The sequence below is a fragment of the Misgurnus anguillicaudatus genome, unplaced genomic scaffold, assembly GCF_027580225.2.
Source record: "Misgurnus anguillicaudatus unplaced genomic scaffold, ASM2758022v2 HiC_scaffold_34, whole genome shotgun sequence".
Lineage (NCBI taxonomy): Eukaryota > Metazoa > Chordata > Actinopteri > Cypriniformes > Cobitidae > Misgurnus > Misgurnus anguillicaudatus.
This window is the reverse complement of record NW_027395284.1, coordinates 143,707-168,904: the sequence shown is the minus strand read 5'-3', so window position 1 is coordinate 168,904 and position 25,198 is coordinate 143,707. Positions and strand designations below refer to the sequence as shown.

Below are 25,198 nucleotides of genomic sequence, written 5' to 3'. Positions count from 1 at the left end.
TCCAAAATGGTAAAAATCAAATGTTTAACTCTATAGGAGCTGGAAAATGAGCATATTTTCAAAAAAGTTAAGTGTCTCTTTAACAATTTTATAATCCAATCAAACCTTGATGGATAAATTAGGGATGGGACGGTATGAAAAATTCATATCATGATTATAGTGACCAAAGTTATCACGGTTATCAATATTATCATGGTTGTGTTAAAATGAGATAGAAATGTTCAAAAAGAACTGATACACACACTGAAAACGTTTTAACAAGTTTTGTTTTTGAAAATCACAATTTAATATTTCATGTCCCTGAAATTATTTCCGTAGTAAAAAATAAATAAATCTGTCTAATAAGTTTACCGTGAATGAATACAATACATTATCCCTTAAATGCCTTCTTGTGCAAAAAACTATGTTGCATGTGTGTGCCTGCGTCAAACTAATTCTGGCTGGAAAGGATTTACCGCAAGTTTTCAAAATCACGGTAATCAAACACGGTTGTAATGATAATTACATTTTAAACGATAATACTCACCGTCAGGACAATTTATCGTGGTAAATCGTGAAACCGGTAATCGTCCCATCCCTAGGATAAATCCTACCCAGTCTCCTGAGGTTGCGTATAAATAACTCGTGCAATACATACGCCAAATTCCACTTTGGCGTGCATATGATACGCAAGTCCTTCCCATTCACTTAAACGGGGCATCTTTTTTTGTCGTTTTATTTATTGGTTTCTCAATTTTTTTCTGTTTTTTAAACCATTTTCGCTTGGGTTTAGGGTTAGATTTTAGATTTGCTTAATGAGGTTATTTAATATACAGGTTTCTCCATGTTTTTGTCCATATTTAAGCCATGGTCGCTTGGAGTTGAGGTTAGAGCTGGGGTTTGGGTTAGGATGTCATTTTTATATAACAAAAAGTTGTTCTAACCCTAAACCCAAGCGAAAATGGTAAAAAATAGCAAAAAAATTGAGAAACCAATAAATAAAACGACAAAAAAAGATGCACCGTTTAAGTGAATGGGAAGGACTTGCGTGTCATATGCACGCCAAAGTGGAATTTGGCGTATGTATTGCACGAGTTTTACACTTCGTGCTATTTATACGCATTTTCAGGAGACTGGGCTGGATAAATCAACCTATTTTCTACCTTTTTTCTACCTTAAGTTTTCAAAAATGTCACATTACTGCAGTTAAATGTGTTTTAAATGCTGTGTCATATTGTTGGAAGCTATGATGGCTTATTTTCCAATGATACCAAAGTATTGTTTTCCAAAAAAAAACAAGCTGTCTGAAGAGCGTAACACAGCTGATGTCACATAGTCCTGTCACTAATTTCTCATTTCACTCTCTGCCACTCTCCACACCTTTATTCTTCACAGCTGTCTCTATCAGGGTTACAATGGATTTGATCTTAATGTAGGTGAGATGTGATGTCACAGGGTGACTTTGGGAATCTCCTTTAACTGGGACTGACATGACCGGTGACCAACCTACCTGCAAGTCTTTGCTGTTAGCCTGGGCTGAGACTGAGGAGCTCAGACACAATGTCCCGGATAGTTTACAGTCAGTGATCACGTCACTTCAGATCAGCCTCTCTCACTTAAAACCACCTCCACTTACACACTGTCCCTTGAGCTAAGACATTGAGGGCACTGCTGCTTCAGAATTAAACACTATGATGATGCTGTACATAAAAGGTTTAAACGTTTTAGCCCATGCAATGGGCTAAACATTTACATATGATTTATGCATTTGGCAGATGTTGTCTGGGAGTGTTCACCCAATTGGTAGAGATTCTGATTCTAAGAGAACTCACATACTGATAAAATGTTAACCCTTGTACTGGAAGTCGTTTTGGGTATTAGCATCTATGTATACAGTTCCAGGTAAAATTGTGTCCTACAGTAACTTTGTTCCTTGCCACATTTTCATCCCTTGCCACCTTTGGTTTGCTTACTAGGTGGTTTTTGCATAACAACACTAAAATGTCCTCTGTACGTTGGCTCTTCAACAGTGCACACTGGGAAAAGAGCTGAATGTATTACAGTCAAACTAGTCGGTCACATAAAAGTTACTTTTACTCTACATTTGGCACATGGCGAGCATTGGACCCCATCACCAACTAAAGTAGACAAACATACACATTTACATAGACACAGATATTTCTATTAAAATATTTTTTCACACATTTGCGCACACACAAACACCCTCCTACAGCTACTGTATAAGTAATTGCCAGGCAGCCAGCTTGTGAGGACTGCCCTACATTAAACCAAGCCTTTCTATAGGGATCCATTAAATCAAACACTACCCTCCAGCTGCTGTATAACAATAAGATCGACTCCCAAAACCCCAACTCCAACCTCTTCTGAAACATCAGAGGCGGTGTGTGTATTTCTGAAGTCACTACAGTATATGCATGCCCTCGTGCCACCGGGTGCCGTGTCTCATAACATTGTCAACCAGTGGCAGTAGGCTTTCCTGCAGTTAAAGGAAGTCCATACTCACACAGTCTCTGGCAGCTAGCTCTAGGACTATTGTTTGGCTCGTTGTCACTCTCTCTCTCTCTCTCTCTCTCCCTGTCTCTATGATCTGAAATAGAAATTGCTAGCAAGAGAATTGCACTAATGGTGTAGTAAATAGAAATAAATTATTCTACAGTCATGTGGGCATGTGAACCCATTAGCAACAGGAATCAAAGTTTGAGTTCAGAAGTTACAGTAGCATCATTCTTTGAAATAAGCAACATGTAGGTGGAGGAAAATATGCCCTGATGTATGAGGGTGTGGGATTGTTTTCAATACTGCAATGGCTTTACTGGGATTGCGTATGTGTTTGGTTGGAGCAGGTTGGAGGGTGCTGTCATAACCAAATGTCCTCTTAAATATAGCATCACCTGAAGAAGGGCTTTGCGATATTGACTAAAATTCATATCTCTGTAGATTTGGAATGAATGGCGATATGCAATAAATATCAGTATTTTCTAGATGTGGAATAAATACAAGTCAAAGACTTGTGTGACCTGTCACAATCACCATTACTGTAAGAGATATTAAAACAAATCCTAACCCTTATCAGCTTTTTTAAAGCTTACACACGCTGTTTCTGGATTTCTGATGTTAATCTGGAGTACCTATAGAGTAGTATGACATCCTTTATATGTCTGAAGAGTCTTTAGTTTAATCAGATTTATAAAAGAAAGATTAGTTTCACTGAATCTTTCCGATAACGTACGAAAAAATGGAGGAGTTACTACCGCGGGTGGAGCGAGTACGAGTAATGCAACACTATACAACACTTATAACTTATGATTCACTACATGTTCGTGTCATTTATATAATATGCACGCGCATATTTACAACATAAGACAGAAGTTTTACTTACCGCATGAACTCGTGACCCGGTTGGGAAAATTCAGTGCATCAAACACACACGCAAAACTCCGCTGCTAATCCGGATAATAAACTATATCCATTGTTTTCATAAGGCTGGATTTCTTCTCCTTACATCCAAAAACACACTTCTTCATTCGTGCCATTGTTGAGTTTTGAAATTAAACAAAGGTGTGTCGCGTGATAAGATGTTTGCAAGTGCTAACGTATCTCGCTGATTGACGGGTGGGCGGGGTTTTCCGGGGGAAGTGCCCATATAAAGAAGTGATATGTATAGAAAACCCCTAATACATCAGTTGGACCTGTAATCGGAAAAAAACTTTCCGAAACTTCTATGAACCCTGGCGAAGTGCATTCGGCACAGAAATATTCTGTAACACGTCCAACTGCTTTTTTGACACTTTGCCTACGTTTAGCATGAGGAAACAACTCTATAACTGTGTTAATAAGTCAGAATGCTTGAAATACAGTACCATTGAAACCCCCTCCCCATTTAAAGCTTCAAAAAGAACAACTATCCATACAAGTAATCCATACAGTTATTGAAATGAATTATAATTTATTTCAAACTGAAGAAAAAACACACAAATAAATATAAAATCCAATAAATAATTGAAATAGATGGGACATACTAAATAAACTAGTGATAGTACTGTATGCGGATTAAGATGCAGGGTTAACATTTATCCGTGGCCATATAAACACATTTGTGAACACTTTGTACCACCCGCCCATTTGATTTAAAATTAATGATAATATTGTCATTAGTGACCAAGTGTGGTGCTTGTCATGATTCTCAAACTGGAGTACATGTGGTAAGTATGATATTAAACAAACGGTGCTATATAGCACCAAAAGTGGTTCTTTGCTCGTAATCATAGAAGAACTGTTTTAAGTGCCATATAGCACCGGTGAAGCACCTGTATAGCACCTGTGTAGAACCATATAGGGGCCATATAGCACCACATATGGTTCTACATAGCACTACATGGTTCTACACAGGTGCTTCACTGGTGCTTCACCGGTGCTATATGGCACTAAAAACGGTTCTTCTATGATTACGAGAAAAGAACCACTTTTGGTGCTATATAGCACCGTTTGTTTTTAGAGTGTATATGTAAGGAATAATTGACGACGGGCCATTGAATTATAAGAAAATAATGCACACCAAGGTGGTAATGCACCGCAGGTGTGCATTATTTTCAAATAATTCAAAGGACCGGAGTCAATTATTCCGCTTATACCACAGTTACCACAAACATCGCTCTGGTGCCTATTTTTAAGACATTTGAAAAGATAGGTGTGCGGTTTACAGAAAAATAATCAACACCCATAGAACATTTCTTAGCCAATCAGAATGCAGCATTCAACAGACCCGTGGTATAATATAAAAGAATGTTCTTTAAATTATGTAGGATGATTATGTAGAATACAGTTAATCACAAAAATTAGTTTTCAAAGAATGGGTCACGTATGTTTTGCATTCAAGCCTCAGGGTGCTTCATACGTTCTGCATTTACAAATAACTACATTCTCTGCCACGCAATAGAATAAGTGTTTTACCTGTGATAAGACATCTGTTCAGCTGCTAGGAGCAATGAAGGAATGGATGATAATAGTTTTAGACTCTACAGGTCAAGTTAATCAAATGTGCCCCGGCTTCTAAGACATATTCACTGACAAACAGAAAACAAGCTTTTCAGGAAATAAATTCAAGATATTTATCATATTTTTATATTTATAGTGACATTTACACCTCTGTACCATCGAGCAGTGTGATGTCATAAATAATTTATTTTATGTATGTATATAACGGCAATAATGAACTGTAATAGGTGTAAAGTCATAAAATGAATGGATTTCAACAAAGGTAATTGCGCCCCTGTCGCCTATGGTATAGTATGAGTCAGGGCAGCTGCACAATACACACACATTGGCAGTACATCTGTGTTATTGCATGTTAGATTTTGATGGAGTCCTAACATTAACATAATTTTTCATGTTTGGATGTGAGAAGGCTGCGAAGGAGTCAACCATGACTGACTTGCATCTCCAGAACGTCTAGAGTACATCCCCTCCAAAGTTAGGGATACAATTGTGACCCAGTTTAAACCTATAAAATAACAGCCTCATGCAAAGCATTCTGGGAACAAGAAATCCTCATCAAACTTTTTCTGTTTTTTTCTTCAGATTTTGCTTCCCAGAAATCTTTGGAAGAGGCGTTATTTTAGTTTTATTCTGTAAAGATAAAGACTTGTTAATGTTTAATGTTCATTTAAAGGGACGGCATTTTAAAAAAATGCTCATTTTCCAGCTCCCCTCTCTGTTAAACATTTGATTTTAACCATTTTGGAATCCATTCAGTCGATCTCCTGGTCTGGCGGTACCACTTTTAGCATAGCTTAGCATAATCCATTGAATCTGATTAGACCATTAGCATTGCACTAAAAATAACCAAAGAGTTTCGATATTTTTCCTACTTAAAACTTCTGTAGTTACATTCTGTACTAAGACTGAAGGAAAATTGGGATTTTCTAGGCCGATATGGCTAGGAACTCTCATTCTGGCGTAATAATCATGTAAATATCATGGCTCAATGATATTACGCAGGGCCCGAAAATAGTCCTCTTGGTAATTTTCAATAGCAGTGGACAATTTTTGGGCACTGCGTCATATCATTATACTAAGCTATGCTAAAAGTGGTACCACCAGACCCGGAGATCGGCTGAATGGATTCCATAACTGTACAAATCTATTTTTTAACTCTAAATATGAGCCTATTTTCCAAAAAAGGGGACTGTCCCTTTAACTTAAAACAAACTGTTGCCAGTAAAGAGCATAAATTTAAATCTACAGTAAATTACTGGCAAACAGCTGCATAACTACAGCTATTTTTTTTACAGTGAAGCCCAAAGAGCTTGTTTCATAGTGTGAACATGCCAGTAATACTGCAATTTCTAAAGATTTTTTTTTATAAGTGTGGTTTCCCAGACAGGGATTAGTTTAAGCCAGGACTAGACCTTAGTTTAATTAGGAAATATAACTCAGGGTTCCCGCGGGGTCTTAAAAAGTCTTAAAAAGTCTAAAATTCAGAATGTTAAATTTAAGGCCTTAAAAAGTCTTAAAAACACCCAGATTTTTATCCCAGGTCTTAAATTTAATTTACCCAAGTCTTAAATTTCTTACCTCTTTTCATTCCCAAAAAGCGTTGTCCGCAGAATATAAAATAGTAATTTAAAACGCTGAAGAACTAACTTAATCAGTGGCGGAGGCAGAAAGTGTATGATGGTGGGTCTCTAAAAAGAAACGTTCCGCCCTTTGTCATAATCCACGCAAATCGTGCCATAAGCTATATTTCAGGTGTTGTGATCTGACTGTTTACTGTGGGTTTGGCGAGAAACAATCCTTAAACTTAGTTCTGTATAAGCAAAAATCTTTTTCGGGGTAATTTATAAGCCCGTGGCTTACCTGAGCATTTGCCAGGTTCTGAAACATAGAGGACACAGAAGCGAACAAAAATCAATGCTGCTTTATTGAAAATCAACTTAAACAGTCGGGCCGTCGAGTCACGAGCCACCAACAGCGTGTCAACTTTAGTGTTACACAGTTTTATATTTTAGACTTTAATATTGCTCTTTGCTGCGATGCACTTGAACCTAACACGCTTTCCCTTCAGCTCTGCACAAACAGCAGCGATTGACAGACGGAAAGCAAGAAAGTACCGTAATAAACCATATATTTCAAAAAAGTGCAATTGTCTTTTAGGAACAATTTAAACGTTTTGATTGCGCAAATGCTTCAGGAGTTACGGTTAAATGAACAGCGGTAGATCAGAGCCCTTTCGCATAGGCAGGCTGCTGCATACGGCATCGCCTGGTTTATTTAAGTTAACTGAGCATTACATTCGCAAGTCATAAGCATATTACAACAATTAACGATTAACTAAGAATAATAATCAATATTTTAAAGTTAATTTCAAAGTTAATATTCTGAAATAAGACCATTTCTGAAATAAGAAATGCGACCCTTCGGAGGCTACAGCCTTCGGATTGAGAAACGATCTTAGTGGATAACGTTAGCAACACATATCAAACAGCCTTTTAATGGTAAATTTCATTTTCTTAATGCAGATTCATCCGTTATTGTGTAATTAGAGAGGCTATTAAACCTGATGGCAGTATATAGTGCATATTTATGCATAAAACGTATGGGTGGAGTGTTTTTTTGGCTCTGTGATTCTGTATTCAATTAAATGCAATACATTAATTTATTAAAAACTTGTATTAATAAAATGCATATATTAATGCTTTTAGGGATTAATAATAATTGAAAGTGATCTTTTGTTCTTTGTATATTTATAAACAGGCACAAGATATATACACAGCACACAGTCAGTTGTACATTAAACATTATGGGGTGGTTTCCCGGGCAGGGATTAGCTTAAACCAGGACTAGGTCTTAGTTTAATTATGACATATATAACTAGTTTGAATAAACATGCCTTACTAAAACCATTACTTGTGTGCATTTTGATGTATTTTAAGATATGTCAGTGCAAATTGTTTTCAAGTTTGGAAAGCTCTTATCCCTGTCTGGGAAACCTCCCCTATAAGCTTACGTACTACAGAGTGTGATGCATTTTAAAGCTTTAAAGTTGTATGAGGCAGTGTAAAACTAGGCACAAACCAGCAGCTGACCATACTAACTGATCTAATATTAGTGAATTTTATTTGTCAAAAAACATTGTTGATAGAATTTTATAAAAATACTACTTACACATTTTAGTGTGATGTATAAATATTGTAAATCAATGCATTTCTTGACTATTAATTAAGAAAAATCACAGCTCTTTGCCTCTAACTCAATGTATATCAATGGCTCACTATGAGCCATTTTTGGGCTTCCATTGTCAGAAGTCTCTTCCTAAAGGGCTATGGGTAAAATTTGTCAGCGCCAACACTCGCGGTCTAATAGAGTTAAGCATAATGTATTTCCATGTATTTTGATTATCTGTTTTAAAACTGCGTTCATTTTATATTTTTCTATAACTGAATCAATAAAAATAGAACGTTTTAAGAATTTCTGAGATCATTTGAATGCTTCTAGTAATGTGTCGTGTTGGTCTTAAATTTTACTCATAATGGTCTTAAAAGGTCTTAAAAAGGTCTTAAATTTAACTTGCTGAAACCTGCAAGAACCCTGATAACTAGTTTTAACAAACATGTCTTACTAAAAACATTACTTTGCATTTGCATTGCATTTTATGGCAAAACTAAGGGCATTGATGTATTTTAAGATATGTCAGTGCAAGTTGTTTTCTGTTTGGACAGCTCTTACATTTATTTTAGTCTAGGACTAGTCTAATCTCTGTCCAGGAAACCGCCTCACAGAGTTTCATTGTTTGATTTAGCATTGGCTTTCTTTTGTTGGGTGACCTTAAACCAAATGAAATGTAAATCTGATATGAAGTTTACTTAAAAAGTTGCTTCTTGTAACTCTGGCTGCAGACCTCCCACATACTGCAGATATCTTGAAATATGCATATAACTTTAGTTTGGTGAGATTGTTTTCTGCTTGTTTCATCCAGCGATCTTCTCTCTTTGATTCCACTGCTTTTAGGGGAACAAAGTGCAGTATGGCAGGCTGATTTTAATTGCTTGTAAAGGGGGCAGACATTTCAGACTTGTCATTATTGCTTTAATCTGATGTTTCTCCTGCGATGCCTGCGTGACAGATCTGGGTTATGTAAAGGGTCTCAGCATTTGTTAAATACATACTCCCTTTTGACCGTTTGAAGTATTGCTTTACCCAGGATTTTGCACATTTTATACAGTGACATTTAAGAAAGCCTTTATTAAAGAAATATATAAAGTAATAAAGGTGGATAATTGTCAGGGTTTAGGACTGATGAACCCAAGAGCAATGATGAGGGGTTAAACAAAAGACTTTTATTACACTTAGACAAAAAAAGCCCACGCCTTCACATCAACAAGATATAAAGATAAACAGAGACTAACACAAAACTAGACTACAACTTGACGATTAACATGACTTGATTTCTAGACTGGAGAACATACGACAAGCACGCACACACACGTTGGTACAAAATGATCCTCCACAGGGCTAAAGAAACAATGACATTAAATAAGAAAACCAAACAAGATAACAAGGAGGGAACAGGTGGTGGGAATAAACTAATGATTAACAATAAGCAGGAAAACAAGGGGGTGGGAACAAGAGATGAGACACCGAAGGCACATGACCCGATACACAAGAGGTGTGTTCGACTTCATGCGGCGCTGCGCAGACCGATCGGTGGCTGACTTGAAGCAGTGCATTCCGGTTAGTATTTTTGTCCGACTTCAGCTGGCGCTGCAGGCACGTGATTGTGTCATATGGTTTTTAAGTACCGCGAGAGCGGTTCGAGATCAGCCGCCTGAGTAAGCCAGCGCAGTTCGCGAAGAGGAGCTGCACGGGCTGTAATGACGACACAGCTGTTTCACGATTGGTCGGATTCACCACATGACAACAATCACGTGTATTTCGTGTTTAGTTTCATGCCCTCAGTTCCACAAATGCTCATAAATCTGTATTTTTATAACAGTTTAAGCTATTTTCATGTAGTCGCGATGTTATATTGTGTCATCTTCATCAAAATAAAATGGATAAAAAACGTAGACCCCACTACATTGGTATTTAAATAATATATGCTTATGTTGAACTCTTTATTCTTGTAAAACACTGCTGTAAGCCTCTTCAGTTCCACTCATGCTCATACACGGACATTCAAAACAGTATAATTCACTTTTTATGTAGTTTACATCTTACAAATCATGTTTAATGCGATTAAGCAAGCAAACGGCACGTGATCAGCCATGCCTGACGTAAATGCAGCAAGCTACGGGAACCACAGCGCGTCCGACTTCACGTCTCCGTTTTCAGCTCCTCCCAGCCTGCACGCGGCTAATCTCGCCGATCGGTTACATCCAGCCACAGCCGATGTCGAACACACCTATAGCCATGAACCTCCACATAGAACATGGGACTGCCATGTTTGGTCACAAGCATGCAGAAATCACCTAAAAAATAATCATTGGCTGTTTTTGTTTTTGTCCAGTGTTTCACAACCAGGGGGTCGGGGCCTACAGGGGTGCCTTAGCAGATTTCGAATTGAATTTGAAGTGAATATACATCTGTCTAGTCATTCCAAGCTCTAGTTAACTTTATTTGGAAAAAAATGAGTGAACGGGGGGCCTTCAAATATTGTTAGGGGTTCTTGAAGTGAAAAAAGGTTGGGAACCACTGCCCTACACCATGTTGCCATCAAATAAAACTATTGCCATGCCTGCTGTAAACAAAAGCTTGCAATGCTTGATCCGCCTCTAGTGTCATCTGATTGGTACACTGGTTTTATAAACGCAGCGTTTACATGTGATATGCTGCAAAAGATAAAGCTCAACAGTAAAACACATCTATCCAGTGCATGCTTACAGTACATAATAAAACAATAAAAAGTGCAGTGGAATGGAAAAATGTGTCTTTTCAATATTTTTAATTCGTTATCATTAGCTTTTTGGTGCACTGTAAAAACACGGTGCGTATTATCATTTATAAACTGAAGGCTTGGAGTATGACAACATATCTCTTACCTACTTTATGTTCATTATTGCATTCCTAAAACCTAGTGTGACCACTTCTTTATTGTCTTTTCTAAGTGACCACAACTAATTATAAAGTAAAAGTTAACTAATCCTACCAAAACTAAAGCCCTTTTCACATTGAATGTAAAACGTTACGTAATGTTACACCTATAGAAACAAATCCCTATAGAGCCATTCGATCAATGTGTCAGTATTTTCCTCCTTCGCCATGGCATGCAGATGGCCATCCAGTGAGATTTGAGCATAAGACTAGAAAAGCCATACAGTATAAGGTCGGCAAACCTCGCATTTTATAGGTATGCCCTTTCGACAAAGCTTATTCAGTTCCACTTATCTAAAGTGTACAGTTCTGGGTACAGAGACCCTTAACCATTTCTGTAGATGTAAAGCGAGACTTTATATGGCTGTTTTTTATTCCTCCTCCTACTGTGTGCCCCGCTCAGTTGAACTGGCAGCAAAAGGCAATTAAAGTTGTCTGCTTTGCGTTAAAGGCGGCATCTCATTTTAATGAAGCATTCTGGAACAAATCCACTAAAGCTTATTCCCACAAAGTCATGAATAAGAGGTTCGCATCTTATTCAAGAGCTCCGAATGAGCAGTCCAAGATGTTCGGCAAGCCACCAAGTGCACTGAATGACTGAGCTTAACTAAAGTTACATTTTCTTTTTACAAGGCCCCATCAAGATTACACATCCTTTTGCACACTAAGGATGTTGTTGTAATGGAGGTTAATATACCATTTGATACTCTCTAATATGCATAACCAATGGTAACTGCATCTTGCTGTAATTGTTATTGATTTAACTGTGCCGTTTTACTGCGGTTGATACTGTTATATCCATTTAAAGTTAATGGTATCTCATCTGTCATTCGGACTGTGTGTGCTTTATTAGATTTCATCTCGAAATGTATGTTTTCGCAAGGAACGCCTGTTGTTTGGGGAATTACAAAACAAGTGAACATCTACGCTTGGATGACTCTGTATCTGAGCAGTACTAAATCAGCAATTTAACTTTGAGAAAGGAATGACGCGTTTGCGTCAAGAGGGTGGAGAACGTTTCGAAAACCATCTACATTGAATTAAAATCCAGTAATTCTTGTTGAACACACACACTGCCGTCAGTCAGATGATAAACGCAGAGAGACACTACAGAGACTCAACCACACATTATTTACAGGGAGAGAATGAAACAAACAGCATTCATAATAAACTATGCCCGTCATTCAAGCATTCACATTTAGCAAGTCTCAACGTCCCATAATGCACCTCCCCAGCCCCGTTCTGACATCACAGCATGCGTTGGTTTGGTTTCTGGCCATGTGCTTGCCTGAGCCTGCCAATAGGTTGCAATTAAAAGCCTTGTCACGGGTCTGCAGGCTTCTCTATCATGCCGGAGGTTCTGGCGGCCTCGCCGACAGCCGTTTGGCTCCGGAGCATCTATCTGAACAGAAGGTGTCTGACAGCGTTTCAAGCCTAAATCTGCTAGGCCTCTGAGTTTGTTGCGTTAAAGCCTTCAGAAATTGAAACCAGAGGCTTGAATGGCATAATACATGGAAGTGGTTTGTTGGTGTGATGAAGTGTGTTTGAGAGACAGGTTATTAGTGCCGCTCGCTAAGGTAAATGGCTCTTTTACTGAACATCCCTACTGAAAAATCCAGCTAAAACCAGCATAAGGTGGTTTACGCTGGTCCTCCCAGCCTGACAAAGCTGGTCATGCTGGTGGGCCAGCTGGTATTCCAGCCTGACAAGCTAAGTCCAGCTAGACCAGCTTAAAATGTGACCAAAACACAGCTAGACCAGCTTGCTACACCAGCAAAACCAGCTTCCTACACCAACAAAACCAACTAAAACCAAGCTGGGGACCAGCTAAAACCAGCTAAAACCAGCTCACCAGCGTATGCTGGTCTTAGCTGGATTTTTCAGTGGGGATGCAACTCTGCCTGCACTGTTTATGCTACATGCACGGCATGTTACATTTTTAAAAATAAAACATGCGGCTTATTGAGAAGAAGTTTGTTGTAATTGTTTTTCTATTTCTCTCTCTTTTTTAGCAATCACAGATATATACACAAATGAGACATAAAAAGATGAAAAAGAAAAATAATAATAATAATTAATATAATACTGGTACAGAGATAGTTTAATCCATAATTGTATGAGTTGTAATAGTAATTATTATTAATTAAATTTATGTGTGTTGTTTGGTGAAGAGATTAAAACTACATTAACTAATGAAATATTAGTATACAGCATCAATACGATTTTCAGTATAAACTATTATTACAGCAGGCAGAACAATAGTCATATTTTGAAGGGTAATATTCACTATAATGAGCATTTAAGCATGTCCTATTAAAACTAAGTTGGACATTTTGGTTGAGTAATTTCAAAATATTGCGCCATACACAGCTTCTAGACTAACTGGAGAAGTTGGTAGACTTAATGCAGAAAACATCATATCCTTTTTGGTCCTGCACCAAACCAACCCATTCTCACCAAAAAGCGCACAAATGACACGCAGTGTGATTATCGTGCAATAGATACGCCAAATTTCGATTTTGCATGCATATTATATGCCAGTCCTTCCCATTCACTTATATGGCGAATCGTTTTGTGTTGTTTTATTTATTATTTTCTCATTTGTTTTCTGTTTTTTACCATTGTCGCTTGGGTTTAGGGTTAGAACAACTTTTTGTTATATAAAAATGACATCCTAACCCAAACCCCATCTCTAACCCCAACTCCAAGCGACCATGGGTTAAATATAGACAAAAACGTGGAGAAACCTAGCCTGGGTGCCAGCCGATCTTAGCCCCGCCCACCACAATTTGAAAAACGGGGAACATTCTGACTAGAATTGAGTATGACAACATCAGGCTAGTAGAAACCTGTATATTAAATAATCTGCTTAAAAAATCTGAAATCTAACCCTAAACCCAAGCGAAAATGGTTTAAAAAACAGAAAACAAATGAGAAAATAATAAATAAAACGACACGAAACGATTCGCCATATAAGTGAATGGGAAGGACTGGCGTATCATATGCACGCAAAATCGGAATTTGGCGTATCTATTGCACGATAATCACACTGCGTGTCATTTGTACGCATCTTGGTGAGTATGGGTAGACCAAACGACCCTTCGGCACACACCCCAATCACATCTTTGATCTGCCTCGTTCAAATTCTCATGTTCAGATGTACTGTGGTTTCGATATTGTGGTCTGATGTAAAATAGGTGACTTTGTATGGAGGTGTGGAGTGGTTATTATTCTGATAGACAGTAATGCACAAAGCTGCTGTGACATTTATTTTGTCATGTTTGACATTCTGTATCTAATTTGTCTTGGTGGGAAGTGGCTGTCGGAAGATAAATTACCTACATTTAGGGTTTGGGTTGATTCGATACCAGCATGCCAATCTTCAAAATACATCATGCACTTGATACCACAGCAATAGTGTCACATATTTAAAGTCCCCTTGAAATCAAAATTTAAAAAATTCCATTTAGTATAAATATTTTAGGCTTAAGGATATATAGAAACTAGTATGGTCCAAAACGCTGACAAAATTTTATCATTCTGAAGATATAAGCATTCAAAGCTTACAGTTTGGCACAAAAAAGGTCTAGATTTTTTATGACATCACCCTACACTTCAGCTTCTAATCAAATTTTGTGTCCAATCATATGCACTCTAGACACTGATGCGTCCAGCCACGACAATTATTATCAAGAAGTAAGCAATTAGGGCTGGGACAACCCAAAAAATGCGTTGACGCATAATATGCGCGTCAATTCATCAGGCCCAAAATGGCGGAGCCGGAGAGTAGTGCGTAAGCGGCGCATGTTTTTTTATTGATGCGAAAAAGTGTAATTTTACCATAAAATCATGAATGTTTGTATTATTTTTTATTATGAATTATAACAAGTTTTAAACTTTGTTTTGTGATGTGTTAAGGGGGTCGCCACCGGACGCGCAGCTCAGTGCCGCTCAGCGCTGCGCAGCACGCGTCGAGTCTCGTCTAGGACAACTCGGAGGTATCGTCAACTGGAAGTGCACATTAAATAGCACGAGCTTAGTCAGATAGCTTCTACTTCAAATGCAAAAAATACGTTAGCAGCCAATGTTAATTGTTAATGAGTTGGAACAAATATGATGTTATTTAATGTTAAACTACTAGTGGTGCTCTTTGGCACGACAGGGATTTAAGCAACTTCCTGAGTCGTAGCTGGGCGCCACTTGTTGGTTCCGGTGTGCGTATATAAAACAATGTGTTAGATTTTTTTAGAATGGTGCGGCGCTGAGCTGCGCGTCCGGTGTACGACCCCCTTAAGTCTGTAACTGAATTACTTGTACTGCTGCTCATCTTGGCCAGGTAACTCCTGTGAATGAGATTTTTAATCTCAGTGAGTTTCTACCTGGTTAAATAAAGGTTAAATTAAAAAAATATGATTGCTGTAATGGCCAGCAGCAGGCTTTATTTACCTTATGTTTATTTACCGTATGCGAAACTACTGCTCCAGTGTTTACAAGTGTGGAGAAAGTAAATATAAATGGACTGCATTTATATAGGGCTTTCATAGACCAATGGCCATCCAAAGCGCTTTACAATTTTGCCACACATTCACCCATCCACTCACACATTCATACACCGACGGCGGTGTCAGCCATGCAAGGTGCCATCCAGCTCGTCGGGAGCAGCTGGGGTTAGGTGTCTTGCTCAAGGACACCTCGACACTTGGTCAGGTGGAGCCGGGGATTGAACCACCAACCTTCCGATTTGTAGACAACCTACATGAACCACTCAACCACTGCCAATGAGTACCATCATTGTTGTATGTGGAATGATAATATTTAATGTGTGCATTTCACACATGTACACGGCTAGTGCAAGATGATGGTTTAATTTACCATTACCAATTGTTTCGATAGAACTTATGGCTCGATTGAGATTGTTTAGAGCCCTTTGAAGCCGCATTGAAACTGCAATTTTTAACTATATTGAAACTGAAAACCATTGAGGTCCACTAAAGTCCACTATTTGGAGAAAAATTATAGAATGGTTTCCTCAAAAAAAGTCTTTCTTTTTGACTGAAGAAACTGACATGGAGGTGAGTAAATTATTAGGATTTTTTTGTGAAGGTGGAGTTATTCTTTAAAGGTATAGCGGAGGATTTTCTCGAATTTTAGAAAAGAACCAACTTCTCCACTTTTGTAAAACATGCAATTGCGCAACACTCCTAATTGACAACTAGGAGGCCAAAAGTCTTGATGATCCACCTGGAAAAAGAAAATCCTCCGCAATTCCTTTAAGAAGTCATACCACTAGGCAGCCATGTTTGCACTGCCTTTGTGCAGTTACTTCAGTCATGCAAGACGGCCGCATCCACCTAAATGGGGAAAGACAGATATCTTTAAAATTAAACTCACAATTAAACAACATATTTATCAACAACAATTAAACCAGACTTTAACTGTGCATAATGTTTGTTTCTTAAAGGGATAGTGCACCTAAAATCAAAATTATGTCATCATTTACTCACTCTCATGTTGTAACAAACCACATACAAGGAAGAAATTGTAAAAAATGTTTGTAACCAAACCGTTCGTGGACCCCGTTTACTTCCATAGTATTCTTTTTTCCTACTATGGAAGTGAATGGGGTCCACAAACGATTTGGTTACAAAAACCCAAAAAATGATGCGGGGTTTGTAACAACATGGGGTTGAGTAAATGATGACAGAATTTTCATTTTTGGGTGAACTATCCCTTTAATCTCAAATTGCATTAAAAAACACCTTTCTTTAAGGTTACTTCAGCTACTGTGCATTGAAAAGCACCTCACATGACTCTGTATAGAGCCCCACCCAAAAGAATAGTCTGTCATTATCGATTGATGATTGGTTCTTTTATCTGAAGACGGGACTTCCATTGCCATGTCTCCTATTCATAGTAATAGCAGTGCATCTTGTTAAATCCAGTATATTTTGTATTACATGTACTACAGATACATGTGTTAAAGGCTGGGATAACATTCAGTTTTTTTTGTATCTATAATTTTTTTAATGTATTTTGGTACTTTGTACTGAAGTACTCATACTAGTTACATCTTTGACTTTTTTATGTTTTCTCCTAAACGTTTACAAAGTAACAAGATAAAAGTGAATATGTGCTTCTGATAAAGAACATATTTGACACTCCCAGCCCGAGTTTGATTTCTGACTGCACACAGTTTGTTTCAGTTCCCCCTGCGTCTGATTATATAAGTAGCTTTTGATTATTAGAACCATTTCACATTCAAACAAGTCAACATTTTCATTATTCTGGCTCTAGACTCATGCATTATTTAAAGTGAGATGTCTGTATAAACACGCAGCTGAAAAGATCCTTTTGTCAGCTGAGAATTTCCTCTCCCATCTTCAGCTTTGGTTCATTAGAGGTAATGTTTCCCAAAGCACCTTTGCTCTAAATGTTCCCAACATTGCACCGTTGGTAAACAGGTTTATAAAACCTGTGTGTAATGTCAGATTTGTAATACGGGATTCTTAAAGAATAAAGTTATATATGCCGTTTTCTATAGCCTCATTTATTTGCATAATTATGTATACCTGTCAAATGAGAACGAGAGGATTTTCATACAAAATATATTGGTAGTGATATTTAGTTTGATATCATCTGCCCAGTCTCACTGTGTCTCTATGTGTTTTAAAGCAGTAGTGATTGAATTCATCCTAGCTGACTTTGATATATAGGCAACATATTGGAGTATTTCAGCTATGTCTTCTTTTGTGACCTTGTCAGTTTCTCTGCATTCTGGAGTGACCCGGACTTCTTCCTGGCTGTTTATAGTTTATAGCTTGGTCTTCTCAGTCCTTGAACAAGGACACACACTAGAAATATCTGCCGTCACGCCAATGTCACTACAAGTCAATTACTTTCTTCTTATTTTATATTCTCAACGTCTGATATTTAATGCAGCTCAAGGATAGATTGAATAAGTGACTGACAGTGGTGGTCAAGGGAAGAGTTTCTCATTGGAGGTATATCATTTTGCCAGTAAATACACATGCACACACACAGACCAGTGTTGGGAAGTAACTAAAAGCAGATTTTGTCAAAGTGATCTCTGATAAAATGCTGTACGCACAGCCTATTCAATAACTAAAAGCACTCTTTTAAAGTGTGCCTTTCAGCAGTATCACAGTGTAGTATTCATTCCAAAAAATTGGATTCTTCATTCGTTCGGATGATTCAAACAGGAAAAAAGAGTCACCTGTATTGATTTGGGGTAAAATATTAAATGTAAATTTTGTGTTCTCCAACACACGATTCCCATGAAGCCACGCCACATCTCCATCACTCAAAGCTGATGAATAGATTTTTTGTTGCAGGAAACATTCAAGTCCACAGCTACACTGTTTTCAGTTTGTCAGACTGCTGCTGCAGAGCATTATGGGTAATGCCATGCTATCCTCTGAAGGGTTCGATACAGTAGATGGGCAGTCAACCACAAAGGTGCTGATTTTAGCCAAACCCCCTCCCCACGGCTTGTTTCCTCTTTCCATCCTCCGACAAAGTCAGGCTCCGGCAACATCGACCATGAGCTGGGAAATCCAATATTATGTGCAAGACCCACCAAAGCGTTTACGTGCATTTATATTATTTTTCAAGCTAAATAGGAAATCTTTATAATGATGATAGTCTGAAGGGTGCAGAGCATTACCCTGTTTAACCTTTAATCTCAAACTGAGAGTGCATGATACAAATTTACATTTGTGTGAAGCAACACCCTCGACTCAACGCCCGCTGTTGTTTCCTGCGAGTTGCTGTATGTGATGCTTGTTGTAATGATGAGCCATCTTTGAGTTGTTGGAGGCCATGCAATTATTCACTTACATCTCATTTTTACTGTAGATGGAAAAGCATCAAAGCTTTCCGCTGGTTTTCAGTTCTGTTCATGTGGTGATTTTACAGTGAATTTCACAATATTTGCCCTGTATGTATCACAAACTGCATATCTTATGTCTGTACAGTCCGTGTATGTATGTGAGGTCTGGTCGTGGGTTTAATTTTAGTTAAAACTTTGTTCTTTTTCTTTTTTGCAGTTCAGCCGATGATCAGTATCGCTGGAATACTCAAGGTAAATCATTTTTAATGTTTTGTTTTTTTGCTGTCAGGCAATTGTGTTTTTTGAATAATGCGTTTATAACTACAGTAGGTAAATCACAAGCAATCGTGAGCTTAGGTAAGATATGCTGCAACATGCAGTAACATTGCATCATATTTATGAATATCAGGTCTAGATCTAGATAGAAGTTTCTAAAATGACTCATTAAACAGTATTTTTTTAATTTTTTTTATTTTACTGTTATTGTTATTCGTATTGTATGTAAGAATAAAGCATTTTAAATGAAGATGGGGTGTATTTTTACATTATATTATATTTAAAGTCTGTGTAAAGTATGATATTAAATTTATTCTTAGTTTGTGACACCACAGACAATGTGATATTAACCACTCAGCCAAATTTGAATGATTAAAAAACCCACTAAGTAAAAAAATATGATTTCTTGGAAAAACAGGCAGGATTGTCTGCTCTCAAATGCTGGGGGCGTGCCTACCTTTGGCACTGAAAAAACGCCCACTTGTGGGAAAGCTGCCATCTTTCTCAATGTTCAAATGTTTGAATAACCTAAATGAATGCCCACTATTGTGTTGGGGTGGGGTCATGCTTGGTGGCTCCAATACGTCATTGAGTCACCGTTTTAGCCCCACCCAAATAATCTTGAAGACAGAACTATGGATAAACTATATACAGTTTTATACAGTGATTCCACATTTCAGTACTGCATAGTTCACAGTCTTTGTAACATGTTTCAGCGATACATTTCCAACATTTATAATGTGTTTAGAACCAATTCTCAGAAATTACTTTACACAGACTAATGTGCAAGAAATATGCTTGACCTTATGCATAACATGCAGAAAGTAAAGAATAGAAATAAAGTGAATGCTTCTATTATCTGTTTATCTACAAATTTGAATTCAACGGCAACATTTAGTAACTAGGGTTGGGTATTGCTATCAATTTGGGATTTTTTTCTTATTAACTATCGATATTTCATTAAAAATTTTAGTTTTGTAGAATTCATATTTAAATATACAGCGGGGAAAACAAGTATTTGACACATCAGCATTTTTAATTTCAATTTTATTATGACCCAACTTGTATACTTAAATGTTCTGATTTTTTGTATGAATTCAATATTTGGCTTGATGGCTACATGGAAAATTTGTTGTCAATAGCCCACTTAGAAATCCCCTTACTAATAAAAATGCTGACGTGTCAAATACGTACATGCTGGTAGCTGAAACCCTCCCACTATAACACTGAACTATATCACTGAAATACCTATTTGTCTTGAAAGATGGCAACATCTAAGAGGCGAAGCACAGATAATATTTACATCCTCTGTTCACATAAAAAAAAAAAAATTCAGGGATTCCTGAATTGATATTGTTTCGTTAAACTGAAGATCGATTCAAATCGTGTGGTGATTTAGTTAAAGGAGACATATCATGAAAATCTGACTTTTTCCATGTTTAAGTGCTATAATTTGGTCCCCAGTGATTCTATCAACCTAGAAAATGTGAAAAATTTCAACCCAGTAACTTAGTTTTGGTAAACCATTCTCTGCAAGCATGTGAAAAAATAGGTCATTGGAATTTGGCTCCCTTTGTGATGTCAGAAGGGGATAATGCCACCCCTTAATCTACACTATCCAACCACTGCACTGCTATTTAGTGCAGAGATCACCTTATTCGCATTTAAAAGGACGCACCCAAAAACGGCACATTTTAGCTCACGCCTTCAAAGAAGCAATTTTAACATGCAATAATAAATGATCTATGTGGTATTTTGAGCTAAAACTTCACATACATACTGTGGGAACATCACCGTCTTGTTAACATCTTCAAAAAGTTTTGTGAAATGTCCCCTTTAACAGGTTAATCTTTGTGTTTGGGAGCTTGTGCAACTCATTATCCCTTGGCAAAACACCACACTGGCCCAGGAACAGTTGATAGACACGTCAAACAAAGAACAAGCAGCAGGGTAGCTAACCAGGTCATGCAATAGTTCAATCTTAGTCTGTTTGGTTGCCCAGTCAGCAGGTGATACAGGTCAGAGCTCAAGTGAGACGATAGAGGCTTTGGGAAGTACCTGTGGTGTCAGTAACTAAGCATGATTAACATAATACACTGTTTGTTTCACAGACGGACAGAAAGACATCGAGGAGGAACTGAATACGGGTCTGGAATTAGTGGATTCGTGTATTCGCTCCCTGCAGGAGTCAGGAATCTTGGATCATCAGGAATACAACACAGCTGATAGTGAGTTTCCTAATTCAACATTGTTGTAGGGCATTGCTTCACATTGTTATATTGTTCATTAAAGAAACACGCTAAATCCGATGTGCGATCATTTATATTTAGTGTTGCTATGGGTACTGGCCATTATTAGGAAATTTTTAAATGCTGAGTGCTGCAATAACCAATCAGAATCAAGTTTTCCAGAGAGCCATATAATAATATTTGCTAGGGAGAACTGAATATTAAAAATGCATGAAGTCAATGCTTAGTTTTAAACAGAGCATCATGGAGTTGTGGGTGGCTAGTTATTGCAGTAATATAGTAAAAACGCTATTGCTTGTTGTCTCTCCACATTATTACAGAAAACATCATTTCTTTCATTCATTTTTTACACATAACACTTAACAGTTTGATCTCATTGTTATTTAAAATCACATTTAATTGGATTGCAGTAGTAAAATTGCATGAACGGTGGTGCTTGTGCAAACTGGAGAAATAATATGCCACAATAATTGTGATTGTATCTCCTTGACACATAGAAAAACAGAAGTCTTTGTCACATCTACACTTGTAAAAAAGCAAAGAGAACATTTCATCTCACTTTGTACTCACATTTTCAACATAAATGGGAACATCTGTCTATATTATTGTCCTTTGCATTGCTTTTACTGTCAGTGCTGATGATAATGAAATTGGAATTTTTGTGCATCACACCTAAAATATTTTATTTAGGGAATGGTAATAGCCTTTATTTTTGTCATTCGTGAAACTGCTGTACATCTGGCTAATGCCATGTTAAATAATGACAGAATTTAGCAGGATAGAAAGTTCTGTGTCAGAACAAATTTGTATTAAGCATACTGTATTAAAAATCCTCTCTTTTGGGCCAAAGACCCTTCCCATTTTGTGAGAGTAAAATCTCTTAAAAAAGTAATTCTGCATGCTTAGTTTTTCCAGTTAGTAATTTACCTAAAATGTTGGTTTAGGGTTAGGTTAGTGTCAAAATAATAGCCGTTTGACTGTACAGCTATGATCAGCTCTTCCTTCATCGTAAATTATATAATGGCCGTGACCGAAATAGCTCCCTATACCCTTAAATATAAAAAGTGCTGGGTTATTTTTAAAGCAACATTGGCAGAAAATGTTTATATTTGACCCAACATTGGGTTAAAATAGAGTGTATTTGAGAGGATAACCATTTTGTAGTGTTGTCTGAAATTATAGTGGACAAAAACTTCGGTTTAAAGGACAAGGATGAAAGAGTAAGGGGGGATATGACAGGATGACAGAATTTTGTTTGAATAATATGCAATTCGGATTTTATATTAAATAATAATAAAATATTAAAGGAACACTCCACTTTTTTCCCCTAGAGTTAAACAATTGAGTTTTACCATTTTGGAATCCATTCAGCCGATCTCGGGGTCTGGCGGTACCACTTTTAGCATAGCTTAGCATAATTCATTGAATCTGATTAGACCATTAGCATCGCGCTCAAAAATAACCAAAGAGTTTCAGTAGTTACATTGTGTACTAAGACAGACGGAAAAGTTTATAGATTAATGATATTACCCAGTTCCTGAAAATAGTTCCCAGCTATTAAAAGTTACCAAGGGGACTATTTTCGGGTGCTGTGTAATGTCCTTCCCAGTCTCACAAAGTTTCGTGATATAGTCACGTATTTTTTTATTCTTTTTTCGTGCTATTATCACGAAATTTCGTGTTTTTTCGTGATCGTATAACGAATTCCTGTTTTCGTGTGATTATCACGTATTGGTTACTCAACTGTTTTTTCCTATTTTTAAACCATTGTCGCTTCGGTTTAGGGTTAGATTTGGTGCTTGGATTAGAATGTCACTTTATATATTGGTTTATACTATTTTTTCTGATTTATTTTTTTATATGTCGCCTGGCGTTAGGGTTAGAGTTGGGTTTGGTTAGGGATGTCATTTTATGTAAATCTAACCCTACAGTAAACCGAAGCGACAATGGTAAGAAAATAGGAAAAAACAGTTGAGTAACCAATACGTGATAATCACACGAAAAGAGGAATTCGTTATACGATCACGAAAAAACACGAAATTTCGTGATAATAGCACGAAAAACGAATCAAAAAAATACGTGACTATATAACGAAATTTCGTGAGACTGGGCTGGTAATGTCACTACGCCTGCTGCAGCCATCAAAGTCCTTGATTATTACGCCAAAATGAGAGTATAGTTCCATATAGGCCTAGAAAATTTTAATTTAATTAACTTTTAATTTTTCGTCAGTCTTAGTACACGAGGTAAAGTTTTAAATAGGAAAAATATTGGAACTTTTTGGTTATTTTTTAGCGCGATGCTAATGGTCTAATCAGATTCAATGGATTATGCTAAGCTATGCTAAAAGTGGTACCGCCAGACCCGGAGATCGGCTGAATGGATTCCAAAACAGTAAAAATCAAATGTTTAACTCTAGGGGAGCTGGAAAATTAGCATATTTTCAAAAAACAGTAACTTAGTTAATCTTGTTATTTTCTTTCTTTTTTTGGCTAGTAGAAGTTCTGAATTGCCGGTGACTTAAAAAATTAGTAGCCAAATTGGCTAGTGAGTGAAAAAGTTCATTTCAAACCCTAATTGTGGATACATAAATGGTGAAGCTGATTGGCTGGTTCTTGTCACTGACGTGCATATAAAAAGAGACTTGAGCACCTGTATCAGTATATTGAGGATATATTACACAACTGAAAACCATCTAATCCTTGCATTTAATTGATCTTTATCTGAGCTCAAATAAGTTATTGACGTATGTTCATTCTGTCAAGGTTAGTGATAGGAAAAAAACGCAGCTTTTGCAATCCGATTCCAGCTTTTATGTCAAAATAACCAAAACAGATAAAGTTCTACTGAATGTACATGTCCATATCACAGCCATACATAACAGTGCATGAATTATGGATTGAAAGTATGTTTACTATAGCTGGTTGAAATTACAGTAGGAAAAGAGTAGCTTTCAATAATTCATCTGAGAGGGACTCGGGATAGAGCTTTCTGAAAACGTCTAACGTGGATGTGCTTTTACATATTAGCTGACAGGTAACAAACATTGACCCCCTGACCCAAAGTCTATTTTTGTTTACATTTATGCCTTTGCAGACGCTCTTTTATCCAAAGCCCCTTACAAGGTATGCATTTTTATCACTATGTGGGTTTGAACCCATTAACTTCTGCGCTGCTATACAAGAGCATCTTCAAATGAAGCTTATCCGTGAGTCATTCACGACATGTCTGTGATCTAAACATCTTAGATGCAAGAATAAGATTGATGTCTTTATGTTATCCCTGTAAGTCAAAGTCCCTTTTGATTCCAATTAGCACTTTCAAAAGAAAGAGCTGAAACTATTCATAGATTTCATCTAACTATTATTTCGATGTCCTTCTCTTTATTGTAGCCCACTATGTCAATGCAGTATGGCGATGCTGCTCTGTATAGCCTGGCGAAAAGAACATGAAAAATAGCTCTATAAAATATTTCATCCTGTGGAGATAAAGCCCAGGTCATTGACCTACCCAGCGTACCCAACATGGAGGTGGTATTCCCGGTGATATTTTATACATGTCTAACACTCCCATAACGGGACTGTGTATCTCTAGTACATGTACATCGCAGCCTGTAGCTAAACTTGGGTTGCGGGTTTCGATTCCCTGTGACGTAATGATGAAAGATATAGCTTGTAAGTTGCTTGGATGAAAGCATCTACCAAATGCATAAATGTAAAATGTTTTTCCAGCTCCT

The 25,198-nt window shown here is 37.3% G+C and overlaps 1 protein-coding gene across 1 annotated transcript in view; it reads left to right on the top strand.

The window, feature by feature from the left end:
- The first annotated feature begins 1,469 nt into the window (after positions 1–1,469).
- Positions 1,470–25,198, top strand: part of LOC141363321 (catenin delta-2-like) — a 36,250-nt gene continuing 12,521 nt past the window's right edge. Inside the window, exons 1-3 of the mRNA XM_073865957.1 lie at positions 1,470–1,558; positions 19,155–19,189; positions 21,325–21,441. Of these exons, the coding sequence (XP_073722058.1) occupies positions 1,470–1,558; positions 19,155–19,189; positions 21,325–21,441 (241 nt within the window). The remainder of the gene's footprint in view (positions 1,559–19,154; positions 19,190–21,324; positions 21,442–25,198) is intronic.